General features: G+C 39.6%; 1 protein-coding gene across 6 annotated transcripts in view; it reads right to left on the bottom strand.

Moving 5' to 3' along the window:
- Nucleotides 1-18,566, bottom strand: part of Col25a1 (collagen type XXV alpha 1 chain) — a 417,766-nt gene that overhangs the window by 57,110 nt on the left and 342,090 nt on the right. For 5 of the 6 annotated variants that reach the window (XM_029537736.1, XM_029537737.1, XM_021195769.2 and 2 more), the window contains exons 16-18: nt 15,013-15,045; nt 14,596-14,631; nt 9,065-9,109 (exon numbers count right to left, since the gene is read on the bottom strand). In XM_029537736.1, the coding sequence (XP_029393596.1) occupies nt 9,065-9,109; nt 14,596-14,631; nt 15,013-15,045 (114 nt within the window). The remainder of the gene's footprint in view (nt 1-9,064; nt 9,110-14,595; nt 14,632-15,012; nt 15,046-18,566) is intronic. The other variant, XM_029537738.1, reaches the window with a different exon arrangement.

The raw sequence follows: 18,566 nt of genomic DNA, 5'->3' as shown, positions 1-18,566 counted from the left end.
CCATAATGGTTCTATTTCCATATTTCCTGATTTATTTATGTTTGTACTATTTCTGGAAGAATTACTGGTACAATTGATTTCCCTCTAAGATAACTGTCACTGAACCTTGTTTCATGGAACTTGGAGTTAAGCAGAAGACAGAGAGTGAGTTTGTTGGATATGTTAAGATGTCTGAATTTATGTTTCAAACAACTGATTTTTTTCAAAGATACTATATGTATATATATAAAGTAAGTCGTTGGGAACAGAAGGGTGACATAACAAAACATTTTAGGTAGCATACCACTCACAGATTTCCTCTGACTTGGCACTCAGAGAACAGGAAGGTAAGGGTTGTGCCTACTGGTTGAGGTTGATGCTAAGGCTATTTCCTGTAGCTCCTATTCTACTTGGTCCCATAGTCTTCCACCTACTGGGAGGGAACTCCTTGGCAAATATTTTGACACACCTCTTAATATTTCAAAATAAAAATCCGAATTCAATTCAGTGAAGTCATTCATGAATAATTCAACCTTTAGCAAAATAATTTGTTAATTCATAAACAAAAATACTATATGGGGGATATATTTATTTATAAGTAAAATACTTTTAATAAAGTAATAGCATCTTACTGATAGAGATATTATATGCTACAATATATCTGAATATGTATTTTCTTGCTACTTTCAAGAGCAAGTTAGTGTCACTGGTCATGTTCTCATGTTCATGAAATTGTAGAGGTTGGATGTTTGCTTGTAAACTTGAACTCTTAACACATTTTCAAGCAAATAATAAAATGATCTCTTTAGCCAATCAAATGGAAGCTTCATTAAAGCACACGAATAAAAAGAAGACAGAGCGAAAGTTGCAGAAACGCATTCCTTATTTGAGTTAGTGTTTAGTTAACAAAATAGGCATGCAATTGCATTATTCACAAATATGTAAGGCATTGCTAAGGCATTGCTATCTCAGCAGCTAGATAAAGGCATTTTCCTTCCTTTAAAAAACATATTAAAAATTTGAAATGAAATGTTCAGGATAAAATTACTTAATTTCAAGAGATATACTCAGTAACAGATTTAACAGTCTCAGTAATTTTAGTACTATTGATCTTACATGGTGTGAAAGGCTTTTAGTATCATTCGTTGCTCATGATCACCACTCCAAAAAAAGAAAAAAAAAAAAAGCTCCAGTCACATACATATATCTTAACACATGTTATATTCCGATGTAGTCAAGGCAAATCTCATCATGTCTAGCTATAGGATTGCAAGTTTGAGTCGGTCTCCTCTGAGAGCGCTCTGTAACTTTAGGGCCATGGTCTCCTCGCTCAGACTTCAGAGATGATTACTGATATAGTCAGGGCATGAAGACCTCCACTTGGATCTTGGGTTCTTAACCTTTCTTATCTCCTGGGCTTACAGTAGTAGTTCAGAAAATGTACTTGGGAAATCCTTCCTGGCTTTAGAGTGCTGAAGAGGGCCTAAGGGTTAGACTGTTCCAGAGTAAGCAAAGACTGTTGTTTTTCTCCTTCAGCATCTGAGTGATGTGGCTTCAGGGTCTGTATGAGGACTAAACTTTAAGACACAGGCACTTATGGAGCTTGGAGGTTATATCAAAGAATATCAGCAACTCCATCTGAATAAACTACTATAACCTTTTTTTTGTCCAATTACCTATCTGAGGTGTAGAAAATACTTAACCACAAACAACAGATTTAGAAATCGAATGTTGAAATGTTGATGAGAATAGAGCTGTAGTCTTTTAAGCCAGACATTAAAGAGATTTGGGGGGGGGGGAACTCTCTACATACCAATGTTACCTTTTGCACTTTTTTTCCTGTTCTTATTAGGCAAAATTGGGTTTTATTTCATACAACATGCAATTTAATTATTAATGAATAAAATGTGTCTGTTTTTTTGAGTAGGATATATTTTTTTTTTGTTTGCAGTCAGTTTCTTCAGCTATTACCTATTGCCTGTGAAAAACAACTACCCCAAATATCTCACTGTAATAGCAACTCAAAATGAAGTCGGCTACACAAAATCTAAAGGGACACAGAGAAAGGAACCACAGTAGCCACTACAATCACGCCCACCAACCAGGAGAGGAACAACCACTACAATCTTGTCTTCCAACCACAAGATCAACAACCACTACATTCACATCCACCAACCATGACAACAACCATGTCCAACAACCACTGCCCATCTATATTACAAAAACATGAAGCAAAGCTGGGAAAATTTTAGGAACATGGCTTTTCTGAAATCTAATGATTGCTAAAGAGTTCACGAAGTCTTAGAATTCCACAATAAAATCTTAATGACTTTCTAAGAGTGGCAGGGGCATATTTCTATGCCCCTACCTTCTACATGGTCACTAGGATAGCCTTCATAAAGGTTAGAGGAACCAACAAAGCCTTAGCAGGAGTTGTTAGCCCAATGAAAAAAGGAAGGATGAGAGATAAAGAGAGAGAAAAAGAGAGATAGAGAGACAGAGAGGCTGTTTCATTTACACAGAAATGGCTTGCCAGATGTTTCCATATAGACTTCCAGAATATACCATCTGTTAGGCAGAGTGGTGGCCAGAAAGTCCTAACTGATTAGTTCTCACTCCCAGAAAAATATCTGGTTTTTCATTTACTACTATTTACTTTATTTTTATAAGTCATTATCAATTAGAGAAGTAAAATATATCATTTTCTTAACCTGTGTTAAAAACTCTCTCTAGACCAAGTCATGTTTCCCTGATATTTATGATTCCTGAACAGATCTGATTTTCATTGTCCCCCAAAATAGTATAACGGGGTTTGAAAAATATGTGCTGATGTGCCTGGGTGCTAAAAGCATTCCCAATAATGTTGATTAATGTGTCTTGACACAGAATGCATTAGCCATACAGCGTTCTTCTTGCTTAAAGGCTAATTAGAATTCAAGTCAGCATGATACCTGCTTTTGAGAATTACAGCAATAACATTTGTTATACTAAGAAATGCTAGGCAGTTAGCTGTGGTAATGACTGATTTCCGAAATTACTGAAGAGACTAAAATAAAATAAAATAAAAGTGAAGTTTGCTCCTAAAACACTGATTTCTCAAACCTGTCATTTTGATTTTGTTTTGTTTTGTTTTGTTTTGTTTCGGTCTTAACAGACTTGCATCATGAGGGACATGGTTGGAGGTTTCATTATGGTTGCCTTTCATTATGAGTTTCCCGATGGTCCTCAAATTCCTCCCATCTCTGTGGGGTTCATGCAAGCAGGAAGTAGTCACACACACGACAATGATGCAGTGTGACCCATCCACTGAGGACGCCTTATTTCCTTTCCTCTATGAATTAATCTTACATCCCAACATTTATCATTGTCAGTTTAGAGATGCGCTGATGTTTCTGAGGGCTGGACTTTATCCATCCTCATCAGCTTCTGAAGAAACCTTTGTCACTCAGAGAGCACTAGGCTGGCACTTAACCCTGAAAATGCCAAGCCAATGTCTCTGTCCCCTGAAAACTGCTTCTAGGTCAAGGGGGACTTCCTATGATGTGAGGTAGATTTCTTTTCACCACCTTAGACCCTTCTGCCTCTTTTAAGTTCTTGATCTGATTGTTGGATTCTCATTAATATGAAAGCCAGAGTAAAATGATTAAGCTTCGAGGAAAGGTGAACCTTGAGACTATGGTTGCTACTTAAACAGTTTCTTCTGACTTCATGTAATGTCTGCTGTCACAGAGCTTCCCTGTCTGCCTAAAACTTGACTTCTAGATATGGTAAACTGCTTTTATCTTTTGAAAGATAAAAGCAAGCATTGAAAAATCTGTGAAAAAAATGTCTTGGGTTAGGCAAGACAGTTCAGAACAGTAGTAGGATACAAAATCAACTCAGGAACTCCAGCAGCCTTCCTATATACAATGATAAACATGCTGAAGAGGAAATCAGGAAAGAACGCCACGCACAGGAGCCTCAGAAATGCCTTGGAATACAGCTAATCAAGGAAAACGAAGACTTGTACAATGGCAACTTCAAGACTGAAAGAAGAAAGTAGAAGAAGGTACCAGAAGACGGGAAGACATCCAATGCTCATGGGTAATAAGATTAATGTCATCAAAACGGCCATCCTACAGTCAGCAATCTGTAGATTCAATCAAGTGTGCATCATAATTTCAATTCAATTTCTCATAGGTACTGAAAAATATCTTAACTTTCATATAGAAATATAAAATATTCAGGATAGTCAAAATAATCTTCAGCATCAACAAGAACAACAACAACAACAACAACAACAACAACCCTGCTGAGGTATCAGTACACCAGATTTTACATTTACTATAGAGCTACAGTAATAAAAAAACAGTATGGTGTTAGTATCAAAACAAATATCCTGGTTATTGGAATAGAACTGAGGATCCACACATAAACCCAGACTGCCACAGTCACCTGAATTTTTTTTTTTTGACAAAGAGGCCAATAATACACATTGCACAAGAGATAGCATCTTCAACAACTAGACAAATACTGCCACTCAAACTGATATGTACATGTAGAAGAATGAAACTCAGTTAGTTCTTATAGTCATAAAGCTCAACTCCAAATGGATCAAATTCCCGATATCCTGAGTCTGATAGAGCATAAAGCAGGGAATACACTTTCTTAGAGGCACAGAAAAGGAAAATCTGACCAGGATCCTAATGGTGCAGGCATTAAGTCCAACCACTGACAAGGGACCTCCTGAAACGTAAATGGTGTCTGTATGGCAAACCATCATTTGAATGAGGCAGCCTACAGAAGGAGGAAAAATCCTGACCACCGATACATCTGCCAGAGGGTTAATATGTAGAATATACAAAGAACTGAGGCAAAACAAAACCCTTAAATGTTAAGAAGACAACCCAATTAAAATCAGGGGCATGGAACTCAATAGAGTTCTCAAAGGAAAGACAAATGACGGAGTTTTTAAACTTTTCAACATTCTTAGCTATGTAATGGAAATGTAAATTAAAACTACTTTTGAGATTTTTTATCTTCCCCTAGTCAGAATGGCCAAGATGAAAAAAGAAAACCAAAGACAAGTGATAACAAATGCCATGGGTAGAGGGGATCCCTGGGGGACACTTATTCACTGCTGGTGGGAGTGCAAACTGGTGCCGCCATTGTAGCCATCAGTGTGGAGAGTGTTCAAAAAGCTGGAAATAAAATTAGTATGTGATCCAGCTCTACCACCCGCAGGCATTTATCCAAAGGACTTGGCATCTCACTACAGTGACACGTGCTCATCCATGCCCACCGCTGTTCCATTCACAACAGCCAGGGACTGGAAACAGTCTAGATATCCACCAACAGATGATGGACAATGAAAATATGGTACAGTTACCCAGTGGAAAATTATTCAGCCATCAAGAAAAAACAAATTTGTGAAATTACCAGGTAAATGGATAGAGCTAGAAACGAGCATTCTGAGTGAGGTAACAGACCTGGGACGTGTTAAATGTCTTTTTGCTTTTCCTGTGAACAATCAGGAAGGAGAATGTTCACAGTGACATCTCGCATCCTCAAGACATTGTACATGATGGTCTTTTGCTCCCAGAACACACTTGGGTGGTAGGGAGGGTGGATGATCTTAGTGCTTCAATGGTTTCATTCCTTCATCCCACTAAAGGAGGATCCATAATGTTTATCTATATAGAGTATAACTAGGTGTATTTTCTATAGGTTAAAATTATTTACACGAGGAAATACTATATTGAGTGGGTATATAAGTGACATTTCCAATATTCTGAGCTGTCCCAAGAGAAAGAGCAACAACAGCCACTTGTTCTGTGCTGGAAACATTTCAGGAGCTATGCACACATCTATTCATCCATTCCATTCCATTCCATTCCATTCCATTCCATTCCATTCCATTCCATTCCATTCCATTCCATTCCATTCCATTCTCATAGACCTTGGTGCTATGGTCACTGTTGGTTTTCATGAGAAAACTGAATCACAGAGAGATTACAAGGCTTGCCCTGAGTCACTGCACCAGTAAAGGCTTTGATTTGATTTGCTGTAGGGTTTCTGGCTAATGTTGTCTATTTATGAGGGATGTGGAACCACAAGGATGCATTAACAATATATTTTTCAAGATAAGTGTCAAGAATAAGATTTTCAAAAATAACAACTTAGAAAATTGCCTTCTTATCTGATATCAGAAAAGGTAGGCCCAATCATTTTTATCCATGAAGATACTTGGGGGGTGGGGTGGGGAGGGAAGAGAAACTCCAACATTTTTGAAAGCTTGTTCATAAAACTAATTTTCTAAGCTCAACTCTTATTCCAGAAGATCAATTTCTGCATGGTACATTGTACATAATTTAATTTTCCCAGTTGAACATCTTGACACTATATGAACCATGAATGCATGAAATAGGAATCCCAAATGCCTTCCACATGGTGAGAGGACTTTCAAATAACGGCAGGAAGCTCACGAGCGGTTGGAGATGGAGTCACGCCTGGTCTTAGTGACTTCCCTTATGTATGCCTGCAGTATTAGCACCGTTCTCAGAGCAGGACACTGAGGTGATAGTGAGGCGAGTCTGGTGCCTGCACTTAGCCACTTGGTTCCTGTCCCTGAGAGCTGTGGCAGGCATGTGGGTGCTCATTAAGTTTCCAGCTAATTCCCCGAGAGCAACAGGTGTTGAACCAAAGCTCTCCTGGTATGTAATGGATGGCTTCCTCAGTGCCTTTGACACAACAGATGGCATATGCATGTCCTCTCTGGTAGTGGCAGTCATGGAGGACACGGGTAGCAGCGGGGAAAGATTTCCAAAGCATAAAAGGAACACATGGGCCTAAGATAGAGACTGATAGTTTAGTTATCACCCGTCCTATAGTCCCATGTAAGGGTTTTAATTTTAAATCCCGTTAACTTATACTATGAAATGAGAATGAACTGCCTTGTGGTTTGCCACCTTAGCAGAATGGTGCAAGTTCAACTAGTAAGGAGTGTCCCAAGTTAATGAAGTGATGTCACGAAATTTTAAGTCTACTTTGATGAATGTACTGTGAATACTGACTCCCTTAATGTGCTTACACTGTCTGTTTCTCTAAAATTATTTACTTACATTTAGCACTTGCTACATTATAATGAAAGCTTATCTTTCCCTTGAACTGCAGTGAGAAGATAAATCTTGTTAAATCAAAAAAACAGAGCTCACGACTGATCTCAAACACCAGACAGTGGCCCAAGTGTGGCATTCCTATTACACAGAGAGACATCTCTAGAGAATAATAGTTCTTGTCAACCGACAGGTTCACTGACAGAGCCGTCACTTGTCAGGGACAGGAGGGCAGTGCCTGTCAGAGCCACACCACCTTAGCAAAGTATTTCCAGCCCTTTCCCAGGCTGTGGGAACTCAAGCACTTACTGGAGGTGGCAAGTTACAATGAGCCCTCCTATCCCGAGAGTTCATGACCTTCTATAAAGGTCCATGGGCGACTCTAGGCAGGCCAAGAGTCAGTGTAGACATTTAATATTGAAGTAAGCCAAGGGTAACAAATATGGTAGCTATGGAAAGGATTCATGTCTCTGTGTGTTTTTATCTGCATTGCACTTTGGAAAAAGTAATGCGTTCTTTTTGACCAAGGTGTCTAAATCCCAGGAGAAGGGACGAGTGGATGTCAGAACCCCAAGCTGCACCCTGACAAGCCTGTAGGGTTGTCTGTAGGGACTTTTCTGTCCTTCTAACGTCCTTTGCCTCAAATGTCTTCATTATGATTTGTAATGCCACCAAGTTCTAATTAACACCCAGAAACATGTCCTTAAATCATTTAAAAAATGATGATCTTGTCACTTATAAAGAGCTGCCATTTTTTTTTATGCATGGAAGTTACTAAAGAATGGTCATAAATTAGCCCTGTAGTATGAACTTTCATATCAGCTGAGGATGTTATTCTTGCTAAGCAGCAAGTGACTTTGACTTTTCAGCAGACATTTTTTTAGAGCGCATTTTCTATCCAAGAGTCAGACTAAAGCATCTATTTAAAAACAACCTTAACTTTTTATAGTAATCTAGAAAGAGCTAACAAAACACTAGAACCAGAATTTCTGAGTGCCAACCTAGAAGATATAGTTTTTCTGTGTATTTATCACCTATAAATATTATAAATACCATAGGACTTTCAATCAGACTAACTTCATTCAACACACTATAAGATAGCATACAGAACTGAAGAACAGAAAATGTGCTTGTATTGCTTTCCTGCTACTTCTGGATAATATTTATATGAAATTGAATATAAATGAATAGTTATAGCTAGGGTATTAGAATATTAAATCTCATAGTTGCCCTGGGAAAAGTCTTAAAAAATTTTTAAAAAATTAATATTTTAAGTGGCTTAGTCCTGAAGTGACTTGATGTGCCGGGGTGGGTGATAGACGTGGTGGTGGGGGGCTTCTCCTTCTCAGAGAAGGCAGGGGGGATGGAGGGAGGAGCTGTGAGAGGGAGCACTGGGAGGAGAGAGAGAACTGATATTGGGATGTTAATTAATTAATGGAAAAATGAAATCTGAAAACAATGTTTTAATTCTGAACTTTAAGCAATGATTTGAACAGACATACAGAGTTTAGGTAGAAAGCACATGTGTTGGGCCAAAATACTTTAACAGTGTGGTTTCCGTTTCTCAGTGAGTGTGACTGACAGGGTGGAGGCATGGCATCCTAGAGGTGTTATTCTAATGAAGAAGCAGATATGCGGTTGCCTGAATGATTTATAGGGATGCTAAAGTGAATTTGGATCAAAATTTGATAGGTGCTTAGAAATCAAGTTAAAGGTAAAGAGAGATCCCTTCTCGACTTTAAAGACCTTGCATGACTTCACTTGAAATGCAACTTACTTTCATCTCAGGGGCATGCACGATAGAGCCAGCAGTGACATATACAGTCTAGATGGCAAAGGGCAACTTTAAACACCCGTGTTCAATTAAAAAGTCAATCAATTGAAACAACTTAAGAATTGTTAGCAACCTGTATTCGCTCTTTTCTCTATTTTCCTCCAATGTAGTTGACTCGTAATTATAGTTCTAGGAAGTCTGTCAGTGGAGTATTTACCTTTATCCCCGGAAGTCCAGGCAGCCCAGGCAGCCCTGGTTCACCCTACACAGGAAAATCACACAGCATTATAGAGCGACATTTACGCAGTCACAGTATCAGAGAAAAACATGGCAAGTGTCCCAGTGGAAGATCTTCTGCAAAGGGAAATATACACAAGGACTGTATTGGAGTAGTTTGATGAGACTACTCGGCTCAGTTCACTCTGGACTCTGAGCACTTGGAAGACTTTTCAGGCACCTGACTCTTCCCGCAGTTCACTGCCCAGTGGCATCTCTATCAGACGGCATGGGAGAGGAATGGAAGGGGGAAAGACTGCATTGACTATTCCTTTGGCCAATGATTTATTGAAGTCGCTTGCTTCGATAACACACCCGATTCCAGGGCCCTCCCTGCTTAGATAATGGAGAGGCTGTTGGATGAACAGATGGCCATAGGAAAACAGTACACATTAAACAGGTTGCTCACTTAAAAGCATAGTAAGATTTCTTTTTCATTCCTGAAGGATGAGAAGACAATTAAATGGTTAAGAATATTCTTGGCTCCAGCCTATATTCCTCACAATTGCTGGGTTACAATGACCTAGCTTAGCAGTGCTGGGCTAATGGTACCATGCAGCTGTTCCCGAATACAGGTCAGAGATTAAGTGGTACGCCCTGGGTAGGCACACTGGAGACAGGCTAAACCTTCTCATTTTCACAGAATTGGCTATTTTTATTTTAAGCACAAGTGGTTACAGTGCTTAAAAATCCTCTTGAAGTGAACTATGAGAGAATAAAGGAATTAGGAAAAAATTATATTTGTCTTGAAATGTTATCTGTTTTCTGTGGAAGTGCCACTGAAGTTAAATAACCACAGAGTTTTGTTATGGTCAGTCTGAGAGATGGCAACCATTTCTAGAGAGGATCCAGGAGGGTGGGAGGGGGGAGGGAGGAGGCATGTTTTGTAGCCTAAATGCTTCCATAATCTTTAATTTTTATTTAATTATGTTTTATCACTGTGCTTGGGCGCTTGTCTGCCACGCTCACATGGTGTGAAGGTCGCAGGATACTTCTGATGTTTTGGTTTGCTCCTTCTATGTTTGTAGGGGTTCTGAGGGTCCAGTTCTGGTTGTAAGGCCTGGCTGGCCAAGAGCTTTGACTGCTGAGCCGTTTTGCTGGCCCTTGAATAATCTGTGACACAAGAAACCCACTCAGAACAACTGGATCTTCCATCGCTACTGTCAGTGGTTTCAGACTAGGAGGAGCTAGAATTCGTTCTGGTATCATGATATTAAGCCTTTAGATATTTTCTGAAGCTGAGTGATGAGACAAAATGGGGGGGGGGGTGGCTCTCCTGGCACCTCTTAAAGGTATTTCAGGAACGCAAAAGAAAAAGCACTCTGCAGGAGTGTGCATTATAAATAAGACTTCAACGAAATTAAACTAGAGAAGAAAGGAATACAAACTTGCTAACCATTCCATCCCAAGACCATGTGTCTAGGAATATTAAACTTCACATAGATAAGACACAGTACATTGCTTTTCTCATCTACCCTTTATCCAGTCACATAAGAGGACCTATCAGAAAGGGCTTGCGCACATGTTTTACTAAAAGTTATCTTTTGCTTTGAAAGAGTATGAGGTTTTTGAAAACAGTAAACTGCAAAGAATATACAACCAATAACACTTGAGATTTTTTTAAAAGAGTCTTCCCAAACTCCTATGACAATATCTCATCTGAGGCATGTGTGGAAATTAATATTTATATAATATTATTTTCCAATAAGAATCCTTTCTCTACCAACTTAAAAGAACCACATAGCCACTTTAAATAATTTATATGCCCATGTATACACGCTTAACACATAAAATGTTTTCTAATGAGAAAAATGCATAAACTTTGGAGGATAACACATAAGATAATGAAATGTGAAATGACAGACGTTCAGCCTCTGACTACATTATGTATGTGTATTTGTTATGCATGTGGTTATTCTTAAGTGTTGAATGTTGGAGACTTTTATCTTTCCATGTTTGTATTTAATTCCTGCTCTTAGCTACCATAATGAAAGATGGTAAGATCATTAATGTTGCCCTTATGGAACTCCTCACATTTTTAGTAAGACATTTCTTTCTAAAGAATTCTTGATCTTCACATCCCGGAAAGTTTAGCTACCAACTACAAGAAAGGGTCTTAGTTAACTCTGCCTTCTGTGTCTATACCATGGCTCAGACGAATGGGTTAGACCTGAGTCTCAATTAAGAGTCAGATTATTGTTTTATTTATATTTCTCATTCTATTATATTTCCCCTTTAACTCTCCATTCTCCAGCCTGAGAGGTACTTACACCTGGGGCTCTGTTGGAGCGCTCCTGTATACCTACACAGCTCATTGGGAAGGGCCCCTTCTGATGCAGAATCAAGTGATATACTTCTTCAGCATTACAATGTGTACTTCTAGGAAAGGTTGGGAAGAGCTGTATGGTGAAACACAATTCCTACCTTACAGATCTACAGAGACCTGACAAGCCAGCGTGTAACCCTAACTCACATGTCAACCACACACATTACTGCTGAAGCTGCAAGATAAACAGTGGGAGAAACCGAATCCTTCATAATGATTCTAGACAGACACTGGGCAGGGTCTCAGTAGAAGGCTCAAGTGCTTGGGCCGAGTCCTATTTTACACTTTTCTGGGAGCATCCCTAAATTCAGGAACCAGTGTGCCCTTGACCACCGCAGCCCAGCCTGCAATGGTGTAAAAATGCCTTGGATGGTATCCAGGACTGGCAGTACCCCAGGGTCTGCTGACGGCTTTTGGCTCTAAGCAGCCAACATGGAAATCCTCTGTTTTCAATGTTCAGGGAATCATCACCAAAATCTGATACAAGACAGAGGCAGCCATACGATGGTGGGAAGGGGAGAGTGTGTTAGGGAGGTCAGAATCTGAGCTACACATTTATAAAAGGGTAGTTTTGGTTTCAGGTCACCATCAACCCAGATGAAAGCTCCTTTCAATGTAATTTAAATCTTTTTTTTTTTTTGATAGAATGCAAAGAGAATCCAGCATTTCTTCTTGCTAGCTGTAAATGTCCAGAATAAATTTAAGTTATCTTTATTTTTTATTTATTTTTTTTTAAGAAATACAATGAGCCATTTATTATGAAATGCACTAACAACATTTCAAGTTTCCATTAATTTAAATTTAAATTTTGGAGTGAAAATTGCTTCCTCATTATTCCGATATACTCCAATTTAAAAACTCCTAAATCTTAAATTCTCATAAACCAATAATTTTTCAATTAGCAATCATTCTGCATTTGAGTCGTTGAGATAATTAGCACAATCTAACACGTTAGAAATAAATTGCTTACGCATCAAAACTTTTCTTGTGAAGCTAGTAGTTAAATTCAGTTTCACGTTTCCTGTTTGAAAGGCAGCCTTCTTTTACTAAGTTATCTTTATAAAGAACTATAATAATACAATATTTTGCCAAGCAACTAAGGTCAATTTGGTTCCTGTACAGTGGAGCTTACACGAGGCTAAATGAGGCTTGTTTTGGCTTGTGTTTTAGAGATTCTTGCAGGTACATTCCTCTCCTTTATTTAAAAAATTGCCTATTTATTTATTTGTGTGTGTGTATGTGTGTGTGTGTGTGTGTGTGTAAGCCAGAGGACAACTCTTACGCGATTCATTTCTCTTCTACCATGTGGGTTCTGGGATCAAGCTCAGACCATCGGGGTGGGCAGAAGCACCTCTACCCTCTGAGCCCTCTCACCAGCCCCTCCCTCCCTTTGACTCAGGCTCTAAGTAAGGCAGGTGGGCATTGAATGCCAGGTCTTCCTGCTACAAGTGCTGAGGTAGAGGCATATTCCACCAAGCCTGGCTCCTGGTGACATTTATTTTAAAGCAAATCACAATTTTGGAGAAAAGTAAGCCACCTCTTTAATATCTAAAGACTATGGAACCCCCAAATCATATTATTTGAAAATATCAGTTGCTTTTCCTCAAACAAAGTAGACCATGGGCCTCTATTATTAGTAATTCCAACATTTTCTTTTGAAAGGTCAGAGGGGGCTATCTGCTATGATATGCATGAAAAAGACTGGGAAGGGGAAAATTAGCATGTTCAGATATTCATCCTTGTCTGTGACCATCCAGGAGGAGGAGGAGGAGGAGGAGGAGGAAATCACATGTACTGAAAAGTTTAAGCAGTTTCTCAAAAAGAAAAATCAGCCTAAAGGGGAAAGGTTGGGCGTATCTGTGGAAGGCTATCACCACTGACAGGAGCCATGGAAAGAACATTGTGGCACCTGAGGCTCATCCCCAAAAGGTATTTGAAACATTTCATCAAAACACATTGAACAGTAACCTGTGTGGATGGCTGTGTACATCTGCTACTATCAAAGGGAGCTAAGTTGTGTTGCTGTAGATTAGCTAGGAAGAGGAGGATGGGCATAATTATAGCTTATCCATTTAAAATATTTTGTATGGATTCTTGAAGTAAATTTGGAAACTGAAGATCAAGAGATAGATCAGAAGTCAGAGTACAGAGTTGTGTTGGACTCTCAGTCTTGCCTAGAGTTGAGCTGATGAATCAAAACTCCAAGGTTCTCAGTTTTAAGAGAAAAAAAATTACTAGAGAACTGTTTAAGAAATATGAAAACCTTCTTAAAAATACTTTCATCTCAAGTTCTTAAATGAAAGCTCTCTCCATGACTTCAAGAACACCAATTAATACATCAGACTCTCAACTTTAGGTTCCAAACCACTGCAATAGGATTTGTTATCGTTTTCTCTCCACTAAAGAGGTGCATTCTATGTCCTAATTCATACTTTATAACATCAGCTACCAGTACACAAAGGAAAGGCCATGGTTTTAGGGAATTTATCTCATGGACTTCACATCTTCTTTTGTCTGTTATGTGAGATTTGGCTATACTGGGAATTGAGACCCAGATGCTCAGCTGAGGTAGTGCTAACATTTGTTTCCTGCCTTAGACTCAGATAGAAAAATAAGTATAAACACATTCAGTGCAGAAGCACAAATGATGAATTTAATATATCTACAGCTCGGTTAGTGAAACTGGTATGGCTCATGTTGCTAATTAACATTTAGTTCCTTAGATGAATTTAGTTTCCATAAGGCAACATTCATGGCACAGGTTAGAGTCGCACACAGTCAGCAGGAAAGCATCAGCAATGGAAAGAGGAGGAACTGCCCATCATTCTCCATTGAGACGGCTTAGTGCATACTCATTTCTTCTCATGAAAAGACAGAAACATGCAGATTGTCTTTAAGCATGCAAGACAACTAGCTGGCATTCCAGCTCAGCCGAGATTTGTTTGTTTCAGACAGCTGAATACATACAGAGTTTGTTTTCATACTTTGGCATCAAGACCGTTTAAAATGGAGAGCAACCAGTAACATGTTGCAAAGCACGAAAACTGCACCATTGTGCAATAAACACTTCATTATCAGATGACAACGATGTGAAACACTGGTCATGGAGAGATGCAAAAAACATACCAAAGATAGAGAGACATTACCTTCTGCCCTGGGCGGCCAGATTCTCCAGGTTCTCCCTGGCCAAAGAAAACCAAATATGAAACGTGCAGTCTTAGAAGAAAAATTGAAAACTACTGGGCTTTTGGGCAGTTCTACAGTAATGACCCAACCTCCTACTTGATTATGTGTATTTGTGGACATCATTTTCCTACTCTCTACCACACTACACAATGGAAGTTGCCATGAGCTTGCCTAGCACTCAAACCAAGGAAATATGGGAGAGAAGGTAAGCCCTCCTATTAAGGCTGCCCGGGATTTCCCTGTTGTGTCTGGAAGCTGTTGCCAGAGAATTGGGCCAGAACTGTTACCACTTAATAGTGGTAAAGTGAAGAGAAAAGAGACTCATTAAGTCAAAACCATGATATCCATGGTACAAACACATGCAAGGCTATAGTTACCTTAATTCCTGCAGCAGACGATCCAGGGTCACCCTAGAATGAAACCCATGAGAGGTTATGCCATGAGAGCTGAGAAATGACACAAATCCATAGGCAGCCATTACCCACTTGGATGCTCAGAGGAACTCTATGACGAATGGGCCCAGCCATTATGGTTACTGGCATATAAGAGAAACTGTGACCTGCTTAAAATCATGGGGTTACTTTGAATACAAACCACAAAAATATATATTCCTTGAAATAAATAAAACTATACAAGCATCGAGCTATTTCCTTAATAGGATGCTAAAAGTATCTTCTGAAGCAATGAATTTAGGGACTTGAAACTTTCCATTTTTTTCAGCTTCTGGGATTTATTAATGTCACTGGCTATCATTTACAGGGAGTTCCTGCCCCTTCTTGGTCTTTGGAAGGTCAAGGTTCAACAGGTGAAGTCAAAGGGTTAATGATGCTGAGTGGCAAAAGCCATGCTACAGAAGACCTTGTTTTCACCACAAAGCATGAGCATGCCTTTTCCCGATTTCCGGTCCTCGCACCGTAACTCGGTCATCGGGAAGACACGGGGTGATGGATGACTTGTGGGCAATGGGAATTTGTGGAGGGGCTAAAAGAATCTTGAGAGAGAATCTGACTTTTAACTTTTTAAAGAGATTAAGAGATAGTTCATTCTGGAGCCATTTTGAGTGGCCATGCCCAGGGATACAGACTTAGGGTACCCCAAATTTCACATTCCAATGTGGAAGCAGTTTCATGAAGCTTTATGGTTTTTCAGAACAAGGAAAGCCATAAATCAAGGCAAGTTTAAAATACATTGATGGGAACATCAGAGAGGTGGTTACAGCCAGATGGGGGAAGCTTTTCTAAAGGCCTCAGATGCTGTCTGGGTTGGTGGAAGGCAGTGGTCTGCTACATTAATAGGTTCCAAAAGGTTCTGATCTTTTAAAAACCTTTAATGTTTTTAGTTAGTTGTTAGTTCTGACACAGAGATGGGTAAAGGAATGGCTCTTCAAGAGAAATCTGGCTTTAAAAAAGATTCTAGCAGATTTCATGCAGGATGAGCCCATGTCTAGAAGCACACTATAATAAGGGATAGGACCAGCACAGACAGGAGTGTGGGGAGGAGAGGAGACTGTTACTAGTTTGTGAATGAGGCAGCAAAGGGCCTTGACTGTCAACCTCATTTGAGTCCTCTCCATCCTATGAACACGCAAGAAGGAAAAAGAAAAGGAGGGGACTTGGCCATTTGTGACTATCAAGAAAATGAAAAGAGGAGGGAGGCCACAGCTGAGTGTCCCTCAGTTTTCTTATCTGTATAGATACTCAAGCAGCCCCAGGATTCTGTTCCCTTGTTCTAGAATCCAAAAGCTGCTCATCAATTTCTTTGACAGACAGACAGAGGCCTCAGGCCCCTGTGCACTGACCAGCGTATGGTCCCTTCCCTTGTTTCTGCTCAAGTCTTCCCACGATGGCACTTGTCTTGGTTTAGGTCTTGGTTTACATGGCTTTTCTTCAAGAATCCCTTTGCCAATTCGCCCCAGATGTGACTTGCTGTGAGTGCACCCTACTGTGTAGCTTCATGCTTTGTTTGGGTCTGGCACAGCTTGTGTTATGATTATCTGTTGATGTTGCCTGCACATCCATCGTCCCAGTTCTCAGCAGACAGCCAGCTGCATGAGGACAGACCCTGCCTCTACTTGCATTCTGTGTCTGACCGCAGTATATGTTCAACACACACACCAGGAGTGAGGGAATGACTGTCTAAAAAACTTTTTTTTTTTTTTTTACAAATCGGGTCAGCAGTCAAGGATCAAAATGAAAAAGTGCCTTTAGGAAAGAAAAAAAGGGGGGACTTAGGAAGGAGAAGGAAACAATAAATTTAGTTTGTTGAGAAAAAAGTACACATGTGAATTGCTTTGACATCTGTAATTGCCATTACCCAAGAAAAAATTAAAACGTGGCTAAACAAAGACACAGACTCTAAATATTGTATGAACGAGTCTCCTCTTCCTAGCCATTAAAATTCAAATGAGTTCCAAATGGGGGGGGGGGAATGTAATAAATGTGGCGAGGAAAAGAATACTTGCTTCTGTTTCTGCCACACCAAGTCTGGGACCTATCAACATTAACGAACCAGTTCGCAATATTCTGCACAATATGACCTTTGTATTAATAAAAACAATTTGGCCTTGCAAAGCGCCTGTCTTATTTTTACATTAAGCTGTCACGCAGTTGGGAAGGCACCGTCGCTTCCACTCTGTGGATGAGGAAATTGTAGCAGCTACAAGTGGAGTGAATTACAAGCTTCCTCAGCTGTCTTCCCCCGTTTGTTCCATACACCAGCTGATATGAGGTCCCCAACACACTTATAGCAGAGGACTGCCGGGGCCTGGGTTCATTGAGAGATGAACCCTCAAGAGACTGGAGGCCCCAGGGAGTTTAGAGGTCAGGTGGGGTGGGGGGGGTGGGAACAGCCACATGGAGAGAGGGGGAGGAGTTATAGTAGGGATGTGGAGCAACAGGAGGGTGGATGGGGGCAGGGAATAAAATATGGAATGTAAAATAAATAAATTAATTTTAAAAAAGAACAAAATAAAAAAAAGAAAAGGATTATTGGTTTCTATCATTTTGACAATGGACCACAAAGGTTAGAGAAAACATGCAAAGAAAGGTAGCACCTTTTATTAACTTTGGTCTTTTTACCCCCAGAATTTTAATGGGAAGTGTTTGGCTAACCTACTATATGAGAATAAAGTCTAGATTTTGTTCTCGCAGAGATCCGATGTGAAGGAAAGGCCCAGCCTGTGAAAGGCTGCGTTACTTGGGGAAATCCAAGCTGCTTCGTTTGATGGACAACTCATAGTCTGATTTTCATTCATGATCTTTTTAAAGATTCAGAACAGTGAAATCTCTAGGAATTTCTGTAACTTTTAACCGTCAGGCAAATGCTGGCAGGGATAATGTTCCAAGAAGCTGAAATAAAGCTGGGGAAGTTTATAATCCTATCATCAAAGTGAAAGCAGGAACTGGCTCTCCATCTCTGGCTTATATACATGTCATACGTCAGTGGGGAAAGCCACAGACTGGGGAGTTTGATAAGTGAACTTGAGTTTGATAAGATAAGTGAACTTGACTTTACTGATACTTTATTTTGTTTCCTTCCCCCTCACATCCCTGGAGACAGGGTCTCACTGCATAGACCAGGCTGGTCTTCAACTCACAGAGATCCACCTGCTTCTGCCTTCCAAGTGATGGGATTAAAGGTATGTGCTAATATACCCAGCGGTTTTGCTATATTTCACTTTCAGTCAAGAACAGCAAGTAATTAAATATGTATATATTGACAAAGACGGAATAAACAAATGTAGGTTACAGAAACTTTCTGCCATTCAATGAAAATATGAAGTTATTCAAGATAAAAGAATACATATTTTTCAAACAACATTATCTTTTTTTTAATTATTATTATTTTCTTTATTTACATTTCAAATGCTATCCCGAAAGTTTCCCATACCCCTCCTCCCACCTCTGTTCCCCTACCCACCCACTCCCACTAC

Source organism: Mus pahari, chromosome 4, assembly GCF_900095145.1.
Source record: "Mus pahari chromosome 4, PAHARI_EIJ_v1.1, whole genome shotgun sequence".
Taxonomy (NCBI): domain Eukaryota; kingdom Metazoa; phylum Chordata; class Mammalia; order Rodentia; family Muridae; genus Mus; species Mus pahari.
The sequence above is the reverse complement of the archived record's forward strand: the minus strand, read 5'-3'. Positions and strand labels throughout refer to the sequence as shown.